This window comes from Bos mutus, chromosome 24 (assembly GCF_027580195.1).
Source record: "Bos mutus isolate GX-2022 chromosome 24, NWIPB_WYAK_1.1, whole genome shotgun sequence".
Lineage (NCBI taxonomy): Eukaryota > Metazoa > Chordata > Mammalia > Artiodactyla > Bovidae > Bos > Bos mutus.
Window position 1 is genome coordinate 45,859,995 of NC_091640.1, and position 14,229 is coordinate 45,874,223.

Genomic DNA, 14,229 nt, shown 5'->3' on the forward strand with positions numbered 1-14,229 from the left:
TCCAACCAGTCCATTCTCAAGGAGATCAGCCCTGGGATTTCTTTGGAAGGAATGATGCTAAAGCTGAAACTCCAGTCCTTTGGCCACCTCATGTGAAGAGTGGACTCATTGGAAAAGACTCTGATGCTGGGAGGGATTGGGGGCAGGAGGAGAAGGGGATGACAGAGAATGAGATGGCTGGATGGCATCACTGACTCGATGGACATGAGTCTGGGTGAACTCTGGGAGTTGGTGATGGACAGGGAGGCCTGGCGTGCTGTGATTCACGGGGTCGCAAAGAGTCGGACACAACTGAGCGACTGATCTGATGTGATCTGAACATTTAAAACAAACAAACTTAACTGTATATGAAACTGCTTACATAATCACACAGAGAAAATAGTATTTTAAGTGACCTTACTGCTACGTCGCCTCAGTCGTGTCCAACTCTGTGCAACCCCATAGACAGCAGCCCACCAGGCTGCCCCATCCCTGGGATTCTCCAGGCAAGAACACTGGAGTGGGTTGCCATTTCCTTCTCCAATGCATGAAAGTGAAAAGTGAAAGTGAAGTCGCTCAGTCGTGTCCTACTCTTAACGACCCCATGGACTGCAGCCTATCAGGCTCCTCCATCCATGGGATTTTCCAGGCAAGAGTGCTGGAGTGGGGTGCCATTGCCTTCTCCATAAGTGACCTTAGAAAACAATATTCTTAGTGGTATACAAGGTCAAGAGGAACTGCAAGAGGAACTGCAAAAAGCACTGTAAAGAAATGTTTCATTCAGAAGTTTCATTGTTAGTAGCTGTATTAATATCATTTTGAAACATTTTAATATATATTGTCATAGAAAGCCAATAATTATGATAATGTTGTCAGGAACCAAGATTTTCTATGTTAAGAGGAAATAAATATAAAATATAAGAAGTGAATTATAAATTAAATTTGAATTAGACATATCAATATGAACTCAAGCTTTTAAAATCTGTCCCCTGGGACTTCCCCAGTAATCCAGCGGTTAAGAATATGTGTTGCAATGCAGGGGTCATGGGTTCGACCCCTGGTTGGGGAGCGAAGATCCCACATACCAGGGAGCAACTAGGTCATGCAGCACACCTAGGGAGTCTGCTGGCTGCAGTTAAAACCCAAGACAGCCAAATAGATAAATAAATAATAAACAAAATAAAATCTGTCCCCTGAAAGAGCCTAGAAACAGTGACATGTCTGTGACAATGACCAACGCTAGAACTCAGAGTTTCATCTATCAGTTCAGTTCAGTCGCTCAGTCGTGTCCGACTCTTTGCGACCCCATGAATCGCAGCACACCAGGCCTCCCTGTCCATCGCCAACTCCCGGAGTTCACCCAGACTCATGTCCATTGAGTCAGTGATGCCATCCAGCCATCTCATCCTCTGATGTCCCCTTCTCCTCCTGCCCCCAATCCTTCCCAGCATCAGAGTCTTTTCCAATGAGTCAACTCTTCGCATGAGGTGGCCAAAGTACTGGAGTTGCAGCTTCAGCATCATTCCTTCCAAAGAAATCCCAGGGCTGATCTCCTTCAGAATGGACTGGTTGGATCTCCTTGCAGTCCAAGGGACTCTCAAGAGTCTTCTCCAACACCACAGTTCAAAAGCATCAATTCTTCAGCGCTCAGCCTTCTTCACAGTCCAACTCTCACATCCATACATGACCCCAGGAAAAACTATAGCCTTGACTAGACGGACCTTTGTTGGCAAAGTAATGTCTCTGCTTTTGAATATGCTATCTAGGTTGGTCATAACTTTCCTTCCAAGGAGTAAGCGTCTTTTAATTTCATGGCTGCAGTCACCATCTGCAGTGATTTTGGAGCCCAGAAAAATAAAGTCTGAGGCTGTTTTCACTGTTTCCCCATCTATTTCCCATGAAGTGATGGGACCAGATGCCATCATCTTCGTTTTCTGAATGTTGAGCTTTAAGCCAACTTTTTCACTCTCCTCTTTCACCTTCATCAAGAGGCTTTTTAGTTCCTCTTCACTTTCTGCCATAAGGGTGGTGTCATCTCCACATCTGAGGTTATTGATATTTCTCTCGGCAATCTTGATTCCAGCTTTTGCTTCTTCCAGTCCAGCGTTTCTCATGATGTACTCTGCATAGAAGTTAAATAAGCAGGGTGACAATATACAGCCTTGACATACCCCTTTTCCTATTTGGAACCAGTCTGTTGTTCCATGTCCAGTTCTAACTGTTGCTTCCTGACCTGCATATAGATTTCTCAAGAGGCAGTTCAAGTGGTCTGGTATTCCCATCTCTGAATTCAGAATTTTCCAGTTTATTGTGATCCACACAGTCAAAGGCTTTGGCATAGTCAATAAAGCAGAAATTGATGTTTTCCTGGAACTCTCTTGCTTTTTCGATGATCCAGCAGATGTTGGCAATTTGATCTGTTTCTTCTGCCTTTTCTAAAACCAGCTTGAACATCTGGAAGTTCACAGTTCTCATATTGCTGAAGCCTGGCTTGGAGAATTTTGAGCATTACTTTACTAGCATGTGAGATGAGTGCAATTGTGCGGTAGTTTGAGCATTCTTTGGCATTGCCTTTCTTTGGGATTGGAATGAAAACTGACCTTTTCCAGTCCTGTGGCCACTGCTGAGTTTTCCAAATGTGCTGGCATATTGAGTGCAGCACTTTCACAGCATCATCTTTCAGGATTTGGAATAGCTCAACTGGAATTCCATCACCTCCACTAGCTCTGTTCGTAGTGATGCTTTCTAAGGCCCACTTGACTTCACATTCCAGGATGTCTGGCTCTAGGTCAGTGATCACACCATCGTGATTATCTGGGTCTATAAATATGGCTAATTACTAGTAAAATCTAGTTGACTCCAGATTTAAATTCATAAAAAAATTACATTAAGAAAATATGATGTGTATGAATAATTGTTAAGTTTAAGTGATGGATTCACAGCCATTCATTATGTTTGCCTTTTTCATTTTCAGTGTGTTTTTACATTTAAAACATCAGAAAGATAAATAATATAATCAAATAATATAATCAACAAAAAATTCTCCATGTACTAATGTCCTATGTCTGAGGGTAACATATTTTTTAAGGCTTGCAGCATGCTCAGTTGCTCAGTTGGGTCCAGCTCTTTGTGACCCCATGGACTGTAGCTCGCCAGGCTTCTCTGTCCATGGAATTCTCCAGGCATGAATAGTGGAGTGGGTTGCCCTTCCCTTCTCCAGGGGATCCTCCTGATCCTGGGATTGAACCAGAGTCTCCTGCATGGGCAGGCAGATTCCTTACCACTGACTGAGCCACAGATGCAGCGGCCCCTTTTTAAGACTTATGTAACTATTAATACTTTGAATATCTCCCAATGTTTTCCTCCTCCTCCGTAATCCAGTACTTTGCAACCTGGGATGAGTGGGTGTGCGGGTGCAGGTGTACGTGTCTTAGGATCAAGAGAAGAGAAAGGGAAGGGCAATGTCTTGTCTGCCCCAATACTGCCTCTGAGCAGACACAGACCTCAAGGCAGGTTTGCCGCTGTCTACAGCACAAAACAGTGTGCACGACAGCATGAGGTACGATTACATCTGCAGAGATCTGCAAAGGTCTGCCTAAACTATTTTCCCCAAGTCTCCCTCAGTATGCTACGTATGGAAGGAATCTAGAAGTTTCCACGTGCATAGGAATATCTACATAATTTGTGAGGCCCACTGCAAAACAAAAATGTGCCATTCTTTGTTTATAAATCACTAAGAATTTCAAATAGTGACAGCAAAGAGTAAGAATCCTCCTGGTAATGAAGGAAATACAAGAGATGTGGGTTTGATCCCTGCGTCGGGAGGATCCCTGGAGAAAAAAAGGGCTACCTACTCCAGTATTCTTGCCTGGAGAATCCCACGGACAGAGGAGCCTGGCAGGCTACAGTCCATGGGGTCACACAGAGTCAGACATGACATATCAACACAAAGATAGTAAACCGGTTCTGAAGCCCATCTACATTTGCGATCCCATATGATTGCCCAAGTCAGCCTTGCAAATGAGGGACTGTGTTCCCAAGGCAGGCACCATGTCTGGACATCTCTGTATCCTCAAGAGTGTTCAATGAATGATGGAAGAATGAATAATCGAGGTACAGAATCCTCACATCAATGGTGAGAACTATGAAATGATGCAAAGACAGTCTCTCGTAACAATTACAAACTATGTGTTTCATACAATATGTACACATATACAAATATATATACAAAACAATAATACACTCTACTGAATTTCTAGCATAAAATTATGCATAATTCTACCTATAAAAAGTATACACAGAAAAGGACTTCAAAGGAAAATTTAGAAAATATTGAGTTATGGCTTCATAGTTCATTTTAGATTTCTTTCTGTATTTCTGTTTTTCACAACTAGAAATAAGAAAAAAAGTAAACATTTTTTTCACCCAACACATTTCACCCTACTGGCCAGGTCTGTCTGATGAAGTGACGGGGCTCCTGAGTGGTATCAGACAACCTGGAAACCAGAAAGAAACATGGAACCTACTTGGTCTCAGACTGTCCACATGGCTTCTTCCTAGCGAGGCTGAGCAGATCTTTGCCATATTTCTCTTCAATTGATGCCCTAAGGAGAACAGGAGAGAGAGTTCTGAGTCCTTCTCAGGGCTGATTCTTATTTATGACACATGGCACTTCCCTTGAAGGCAAAACTGCACCTTTTACATAGAAGCTCACAATTCTCTAAAATGTGAAACTCCTACTACAGAACCAGGAAGAATTGTAAAAGACCAGTGACCTCCATCTCTACAGTGTTCTTCTCCAGCAAAAAGTCTATAGCATGAATAATTAAGGCCAAACCAAGTACAGTTCCTTGACCAGCACAGGTTACTACATTACAGAATAATTTTCAAAACTCTGATCCAAAAAGATGTATATACCTATATATGTGTGTATATATATACACATATATATGTTTATAGTCTACACAAATCTATACAGATATGAAATATATACATTTTAAGTGGAGTAAAAGATACTTCCGTCAAATGCTGCACTCCTTAGGCCCACCCCTCCCATCTTCTCTATGAGTATCCTTTTACCAACCTAAGAGGTCTCCTGCATTACAGGCAGATTCTTTACTGACTGAGCCAACAGGGAAGCCCCATAGAGTTCTCCTTTTTATTGTCTCCATAGTTCTGTTTTTTCCAGAATGTCACATAGTTGGAATCACATGGTATGTAGCTTTTTCAGACTGACTTCTTTTACTTAGCAATATGCTTTTAAGATTCTCCCATGTCCTTTTGTGGCTGGATAGCCCATTTCTTCTTATCGATGAATGATATTCCATGGTAAAGCTGTACTACAGTTTGTTTATTTGTTCACCTATTAAAGGACATGTTATGTTGTGAAAGTTGCTCAGTTGTGTCTGACTCTTTGTGGCCACATGGGCTATACAGTCCATAGAATTCTCTAGGCCAGAATACTGGAGTAGGTAGCCTTTCCCTTCTCCAGGGGATCTTCCCAACCCAGGAATCGAACCCAGGTCTCCCGCATTGTGGGCAGATTCTTTACCAGCTGTGCCACAGGGAAGCCCTTAGAGTTCTCTGTTCACGGTCAATTCAAATATGTAGCTAAACTGTACCAAGGAGATGAGAATTTCACAACAGAAACCCTGCAGTCAGCATGTCTCACAGGAACGCTGTTACTTGGTGTGGTATTATGGGTCTGTCTAAAGCACAAAATATCCCCTTTCCCCCTTTCCTGCTCCCCACGGCCTCTGTCACCATTTCCACTTTGTGTCCCAGCCCCAGTTTTATCTAAATCCTACTATCAAGTTATGGATCTTTAGGTTCATATACCCAAGTTAAAAAAATTTTTAAATATTATATGAATACATTCTCACAGCAAAAGATTCAAACAACACAAAGTCATATGAAATAAAACACAAACGCCTCCCTTCATGCTCTCCCCCAACCCCATGCCCCTCCCCAGGAGGAGCCACTGCTAAGACTGCTGTGTATCCTCCCAGTCTTTCTCTGCATTTCCATAGTCATCTCTCACAAACACACAGCTTTTTCTAGTTATATAACTGAGGTCATTGTATTATTTGCTGTTCTGTTTTTCACCTAGTAATAGATCTGTCACATAGATCTTTCTTTATCAGTACATGCCAACTACCATGTTCATAATTAGGCATCTTCCACAGTTCAAGGTCACCCTAATTGCTTTGCTTTTCACTACTGCTAAGAAGAGTTAAATGAACATCCTCAGGCAGATATTCATGGGCATCCCTGAGAATGTTTCTCTAGCTAAGCTAGGACTTCTGAGAAAGTGGATTTACTAGATCAGAAGAATATATCTTTTAAATGTTGGAAAACAGTGTTGAATTGCCCTCCAAAAGAGCCTTCTCAATTTATATTTTCACCAAAAGTGTGCAAGCACTCCCATTCCCAGAAGCCCTCCCCAACACTGTATATTATCAGTCCTCACTAGACTTTAGTAAGAGAGGTTTGAAAAAAAGGTCTCATTTAAATTTACTTTTCCTTGATTTCAGTGATTATGCATTTTATATATTTATTTCCATATGTTATTTTATGAGTTACATAGGCATATCACCCCAATTTTTTAACTGAACATTTTACCTTTTTCTTATTGTTTTGTAGAAGTTCTTCATATATTATACATATCAATTTTTATTCTTACATGTTATATAGTTTCTCCCACTCTCATCTGTCTTTTCTAAATAATAACCTTATCCACTTTATTAAAATGATACATGCTCACTGTTCAAAAATAAGCAAAAAGAAAAATACAAAGAAGAAAGCAACAAACTGTCCAAAATCCACCAACTAAAATAATTAGTATTAACATTCAGTGATGATTGTAATGGGCATTCCCTTACACAGATATGCAAGCAGGATGGATGGACAGATAGGCATGAGTAATTTTAAAAGAATGAGACTATATTCTATCAGTTCAGTTCAGTTGTTCAGTCGTGTCCAACTCTTTGCAACCCCATGGACTGCAGCACTCCAGGCTTCCCTGGCCATCACCAACTCCCGGAGCTTACTCAAACTCATGTCCATTGAGTTGGTGATGCCATCCAACCATCTCATCCTCTATCATGCCCTTCTCCTCCTGCCTTCAATCTTTCCCAGCATCAGGGTCTTTTCCAAGGAGTCAGTTCTTACTAGGTGCCCAACGTATTGGAGTTTCAGCTTCAACATCAGTCCTTCCAATGAATATTCAGGACTAATTTCCTTTAGGATGGACTGGTTGGATTTCCTTGCAGTCCAAGGGGCTCTCAAGAGTCTTCTCCAACACCACAGTTCAAAAGCATCAGTTCTAAAAGCTATATTCTATACACTATTTAAAAATAAAGTACTGGGACTTCCGTGGTGGTCCACTGGTTAAGAATTTGCCTTCCAATGCAGGGGATATGGGTACAATCCCTGCTCAGGGAACTAAGATTCCGCACGCTGCGGGGCAATTGAGCGCATATGCCGCGGCTACGGAGCCCACACACCTCAACTAGAGAGGCTGCAGACCGTAACTACTGAGCCTGCGCACGCTAGATCCCGTGTTCCACCACAGGAGACGCCCTCGCACACTGCAACTAGTAGAAAGCCCATGCACCACCACAGAGACCCAGCACAGCAAAAATTTTAAAAATAAATAACATAATATAAAAATAAAATATCAAGCCTAATTTTAGCTAAATTTCACAGAAGAAAAGGAAACTGAAAGGAAGCTGAAGGAATTGCTGAATTTCAAATGATTGTTTCTCTAGCACAGGAAAAATTAATTCCTAAAAGACCCTTCCAAAGTTAAAAAGGAGTTTATGAAAATAAGGGGACTGAGACATTAAAATGTTTTAATGATCTATTTCAGTCTTAGTTTCAGACACTTGACAGCCTGTGGTGAAAGGATTAGCCCTACTGTACCTCCATCTCCTTCTCAATAATTTTACATTATTTTTACTTAATTTGGATCTGTAACACACACTGTTCTCCAATCATAATTCCCCTAGTTGTTTTGTCTTAACTCTATTAAAATAAATGCGATGCTGACTACCAGTCCTGTTACCATAGCTTTTCCATCCCTAAGATTTGTATTCTGGTTCATTTCTTGGTTGGCTGGATTTCATCAATTCATGATCTTTCACCAAAATGGCTCAGAAGGGAGGGCATCAGTATTTCCTGAGTTCTTTCATATTTGAGGCCATCTACCTATGGCCTTCATATTTGAAATTATTATTTTTTATTGAGGCACAGCTGATCTACCATGTTGTATCAGTTTCAGGCATACAGCAAAGTGATTTAGTTATACATCTACCTATATATTATTTTGCGGATTCTTTTCCATTACAGGTTATTACAAGATACTGAATATAGTTCCCTGTGCTATATAGGAGCTGACTGTTGTTTATCTATTCTATAAATAGTAATACATAACTATTAACCTCATACTTCCAATTTATCTTCTTCCCTGCCTTTTCCCCACCTTTCTCTTTCGGTAACCTTAAGTTTGTTTTCTATGTCTGTTTCTGAGTCTGTTTCTATTTTGTAAATAGGCTCATTAGTATCATATTTTTTAAGATTCCACATGTAAGTGATATCATAGAATATCCGTCTTTCTCTTACTTCACTTACTGTGATAATCTCTAGGTCCATCCATGTGGCTGCAAAAGGCATTATTTCATTCTTTTTATGGCTGAGTGGCATTCCATTTGTGTGTGTACCGTGTATGCTTCATTCATTCATCTGTCAAAGGACATTTAGGTTGCTTCCATGTCTTGGCTATTGTAAATTGTGCTGCAATGAACCCTGGGGTGCATGTGTCTTTTCAAATTAGAGTTTTCATCTTTTCTGGATATATGCTCAGGAAGGGGACTGCTGGATCACACAGTGTTTTTAGATTTTTAAGGAACCTCCATACTGTTCTTCATAGTACCTGCACCAATTTACATTCCCACCAACAGTGTGTGAGAATGCCTTTCTCTGCACACTGTCTCCAACATTTATTATTTGTAGACTTTTTGATGATGGTGTGGCATTTATATTTAAATGATACCCTTGCTGGTGTAATGCATGTTCTAAAACTTTCCCTCAGAACTCTGTTAAACTTGTTCCATTGGCTTCTGTCATTAAAGAGAAGACCAAGGCGATCCCTGCTGTCCATTCCTGTTTTGGGAATTTGGCTTGTTTCCCTTCCTAGATACTTGAAGTATTCTTTCATTAATTAAATAACTTAACCTGGATGAGGCTCTTTATGATCCTCTTCAATGAACATTTAGTATTTTTACATGTAAAAAGGAATTAAGGCTATTTTCATTAAAAATACTTATATGAAGTACATATATTTTATCTTTTCCAAATTATATCCTGAAGATTTCTTGACAATCCTTTGTGGTTTCCAGGAGCAGAATTTACTCAATTCCTTTCTTCTAGCACTAAGGCACCAGGAATCTGAACTCACCTCAGACAGCATCTGATCCTCATGGAGAGTCCTAGAATCTGACAAGTATAGTCAGCCCTCTACAACCTCGGATTCTGCAACTGCAGATTCCACATTCACAGATTCAACCAACTGAGGATGAAAACTATTTGGGGAAAAAATTCCAGAAAGTTTCAAAAAGCAACACTTGAATTTGCTCATACTGGCAACTATTTGCATAGCATTTACATTGGATTAGGTATTATAAGTAACCAGGCTCCAGGCTATGGGGTCGCTAAAGGTCGGGCACGACTGAGCGACTTCCCTTTCACTTTTCACTTTCATGCATTGGAGAAGGAAATGGCAACCCACTCCAGTGTTCTTGCCTGGAGAATCCCAGGGACAGAGGAGCCTAGTGGGCTGCCGTCTATGGGGTCGCACAGAGTCGGACACGACTGAAGCGACTTAGAGCAGCAGCAGCAGCAGAGATGACTTCAAGTATCCAGGGGGGTGTACGTAGGTTATATGCAAATAGTACCCCATTTTATACAAGACTTGAGCAGCTGTGGATCTTGGGGGGTCCTGGAAAATCCCCCATGGATACTGAATGATGACGGTAATGAGTTCCAGCAGGCACAACAGTGTGCTCTTTGAAGAAAACAAGGAGCTTTGATAAAAATGAAACTATAACTTCATCTTCATGAAATCAGGTGAACAACCACTGAGAAACACTGCCAATGGGAAGCGGTGGCGTCCAGGGACCTGCAGCCAATGAAGGAATCACTAGGACTTTGCAAAATTCACACCCAAATAAGTAGGCTTTATCTAGATCACCCTCCTACCAACTATCCAAAATTTCCCTCTCATCTGCTCATTAATTTGTCATTTACTGAACATCTACTATGTGCCAGGCATCAGACTGGGAGAACATAGAGGTGACCGAAATATGAGGCCTGCCTAGAAGAGCGCATGGGTGAGGGACAGCAGGGAATGTAAACCAGTGCTTTCATCTGAATATGAGGTTCACGTAACAAGGGCCATAATAAAAATGTACAAAATAATATATACGTAACAGAAGAGGGCTTCGCTTGTGGCTCAGCTGGTAAAGAATCCGCCTGCAATGTGGGAGACCTGGGTTCAATCCCTGGGTTGGGAATGTCCCCTGGAGAAAGGTAAAGGCTACTCACCCCCGTATTCTGGCCTAGAGAATTCCCAGGACTGTATAGTCCAAGGGGTCACAAAGAGTTGGACACATCTGAGCAACTTTCACTTTCACTTAATTCAATATGAAGATGACAGGAAGACACAGGAGAAGAATGACATGTGATGATAGGAGAGACTGGAGTTAGAGGCTGCAAACCAAGGATTCATTCACCACAAGAAGCTAAGAAAAAGACACAGTCTCTCTACTAGAGCCTTTATGAGCACATGAGCCTGCACACCCTGACTTTGGACTTCTGGCCTTGAGAATTAGGAGAGAATACATTTCCATTGTCTAAAGCCTCCCAATTGATGGTAATTTGCTACAGCAGCCCTAGGAAACTCATATAGTAATAACGGTTTGGCTATAACTTGACCATGAGAAGCTAACATCTAAGGGAACTCGTCACGCCCACCTTGGCAATCTATCATTCTCAAGCCCATCCTGAGAGATGGCTGGCCCACAGTGAGGACCCCAGAAGGAGAGCTGTAATCAAGATATGTTGACTTCTCCCTGAAAAAGAACAGGGGGTATACAGGAGCTTGTGGAAGGAGCCCAGAGCCCAAAGCACTGTGGCTAGGATCCCCCAGTCCATACTTACAGCTGCTAATTTCACACACAAAGTGGTTCCACAAGCACACTTCCCTCCTCCCCACTCAGCGTCATGTTGTGACACACAGTTAAGAGGGCTGATCTGACCACCCAGTTCCCAGAGAAACCTCTTTTCAAAGAATATATGCACAACATTCTTAGGAGACCACAAAATAAAGTGCAAAAAAAAAAAAAAAAAAAAATTAGATGTGGGGTCAAGAAGTCCTGGCTCTATTATTTACTGCTTTCATAATCTTGGACAAGTCATTTAAACCCCCACTGAACCTCAGCTTTCTCATCTGTAAAACAGACTTGATGATATATTCTCTATCTACCTTCTAGGCTTAATATAACAATATTAGTAATGGGTACCGTTCACCTACCACTTACTCTGTACCAGGTACTATACTTGGCATGCTGAAGCAGTTAACAGCACAGATTCCAGGGTCCAACTTTCCTAGGTTTGAAATCAGATCTAACCCTTCATTACCTGTCTGATTTTAGGCAAGTTACATAACATCTGTGAATCTCTGTTTCTTCACTTGTAAAATAATGATGATAAAACTTGCTATACAGGGGTATTTTGAGAATTAAATGAGATAATATATTTAAATAATGTTGGAGCTTATAACTAATAGTTATTGTTGTGCAGTCGCTCAGTCGTGGCTGACTCTTTGTGACCCCATGGACTGTAGCCCACGAGGCTCCTCTGTCCATTATAACTAATACACCTTTAATAAATGGCAACTATGGATATAATCTCATTGAATCACCTTAGCCACCCTCTGCAGCAGGATTATCCTCATTTTTAAAAAATTTTTGCTGCGCTGGGTCTCCATTGAGGCCCCTGGGCTCTTTGTTGCAGCCCGTAGGGTTTCTCTAGTTGCAGCACACAAGCTTCTCTTGTTGTGGCTCAAGGGTTTCTCACTGAGGTATGCAGGCTTTTTCTGTTGCTGAGAACAGACTCTATCTAGAGCATGCAGGCTCAGGAGTTGTGGCACATGGGTTTAGTTGCCCACAGCATGTGTGATCTTAATTCCTTGAACAGGTATGGAAGAACCCACATCCCCTGCATTGGAAGACAGATTATTAACCACTGGACTGCGGGGGAAGTCCCTATCCTCATTTTCATATTTCTCATTTCCTGCTCGTATCAGGAGCTCAGTACATAATGTCTGGCCCCGTCAAGGGTTTCAGGGGCAGGAGAGTCCATAAGCTTGGGCTACCAGAGATAAGACAGGCTCATTTTAATTGCCAGCCAGTGGAAGATCTCAGGCTGGAGTGTTATGTAGAATGCTGCCTTTAAAAAAAAAAAAAAAAAAAAGAAGAAGAGGAGGAGAAGGAAATTTGACCTGGACTTTGAAGGATGGGGAGAGTCTACTTAGGAGTCGCAGAAAAAAGAGAATATTCTAGGTGGGGAAATATGGAGTAAAGATGGAGAGGCAGAGACATCCAAAACACACTCACTAATAATCTCTCTGGCTGGGATAGATGGAGTGGGTGTGGTGAGTGAGAATACGAAACAGAAGGAAAAGGGAGGGAGAGAAACCTCTGTGCTGAGAACAAGCCCAGCCTCCTGGAAATCACCTGCCCTTCTGCCTGCGGTGGATAAGTCATCAACACAGGGTCTGCGTGAGAAGCCTCTGGAGCTGTTCTGGATTCTGTGACTTTCTAGGTTCCCATGGTAAGTTACTTATCCAATCTCATCTCAAAAAGCTGCATTTTCATGCAAAGAAAATGGAAATAATAATACCTTAGGCAGTTGACTGTGTCAAAGGAGGCCATTTCAAAGGGATCTGTAAACCCCAATTATAAAAAGATCCTGAGACAAAACTCTAAGAGCAACACACAGCAAGTGTTCAATGTGTGATTTGTTATTTTGTGGCTGTTCAGAGGTTGGTTGTGGTTGTCATCAGGATCTATATTGCCAAGGACAAGGATTTCGTAGCTTCCAAGATGCAGGTTGAAACAGCATGGAGGGACCCAGTCCTAGCTGCATCTGAGACAGAGGGAGAGGGAGGTCCCCCCGGGAATGCAGTATCTCTCCCTACCCCTTGCTGCCCCTGGGCAGGTAGAGCCACCTACCAGAAATTCCAGAGAGGTTCATGGTGGGGCTTCAACATTTTGGGGGCATAGAAGGCCACCACCTTAGATATAGGGCATATTTAGTCCCATATCATAAATATGTTATAAATGTATGTGATTACGCCTCATGACACTGAGCAAATAACAGTTTCACTTTCACACTTCATGAACAAAAATAACAAATATGTGTGCATGCTAAGTCGCTTCAGTCCTGTCTGACTCTTTGTGACCCTATGGACCCATCAGGCTCCTCTGTCCATGGGGTTCTCCAAGTAAGAATACTGGAGTGGGTTGCCATGCCCTCCTCCAGGGATCTTCCCAATCCAGGGATAAAATAATAAATAATACATGACAAACTGCTGTTATCTTTTCCCTGTGTGTGTTTTTTTCTCTAGTCCATAGGAATACCAAACATCCCAGGGTTCCACCTGAAATTTATGGCAGCTCAGTAAAGTAATGCTCAAGACCCAAGGAGGGAGTTTCAGCAATATCAGACCACGGCCCAGACTGAGGCCCAGGCCCCATACACACCCCGCACCTATGACAAGCAAAAAAGAAAGGCTGGACCCCCAAAGCTGAAGAGGATGGCACCTCCCCTCCTGAGTTAACCATGAACAGAACAGTGAACAGAACCATGAACAGCCCTTGATGGAGCAGTCTCCTTCTGGCAAGCATACTAGCAGGAAAGGAGGCCCAAAGCCAGCAGCCCCCTTGCTCCAGGGCCTTAAGCCCCCCACCCAGGGCAGATGTATCTGACACCTTGACCTGATGACAGCAGATTCTGCCCCCAGACCGGTGGATACGGGGCTGGCTTCTTTTGCTATGAAACTTCTGAAGAAAGATGACCATATACTAGAAATACCACATAAATATTTAATAATTTTTAATTTGCACATGCTTTCTCTTTTACCCACATTTTTCTGTGAAGATCTTAGTTTTTGAGTTCTGTTTGGACTTG

The 14,229-nt window shown here is 42.0% G+C and overlaps 1 protein-coding gene across 2 annotated transcripts in view; it reads right to left on the reverse strand.

Annotated features, from left to right (window-relative positions):
* PSTPIP2 (proline-serine-threonine phosphatase interacting protein 2) overlaps positions 1-14,229 on the reverse strand; it is a 93,798-nt gene that overhangs the window by 34,103 nt on the left and 45,466 nt on the right. For both annotated transcript variants that reach the window (XM_070361604.1, XM_070361603.1), the window contains exon 3: positions 4,506-4,583. In XM_070361604.1, coding sequence (XP_070217705.1) covers positions 4,506-4,583 — 78 coding nt within the window. The remainder of the gene's footprint in view (positions 1-4,505; positions 4,584-14,229) is intronic.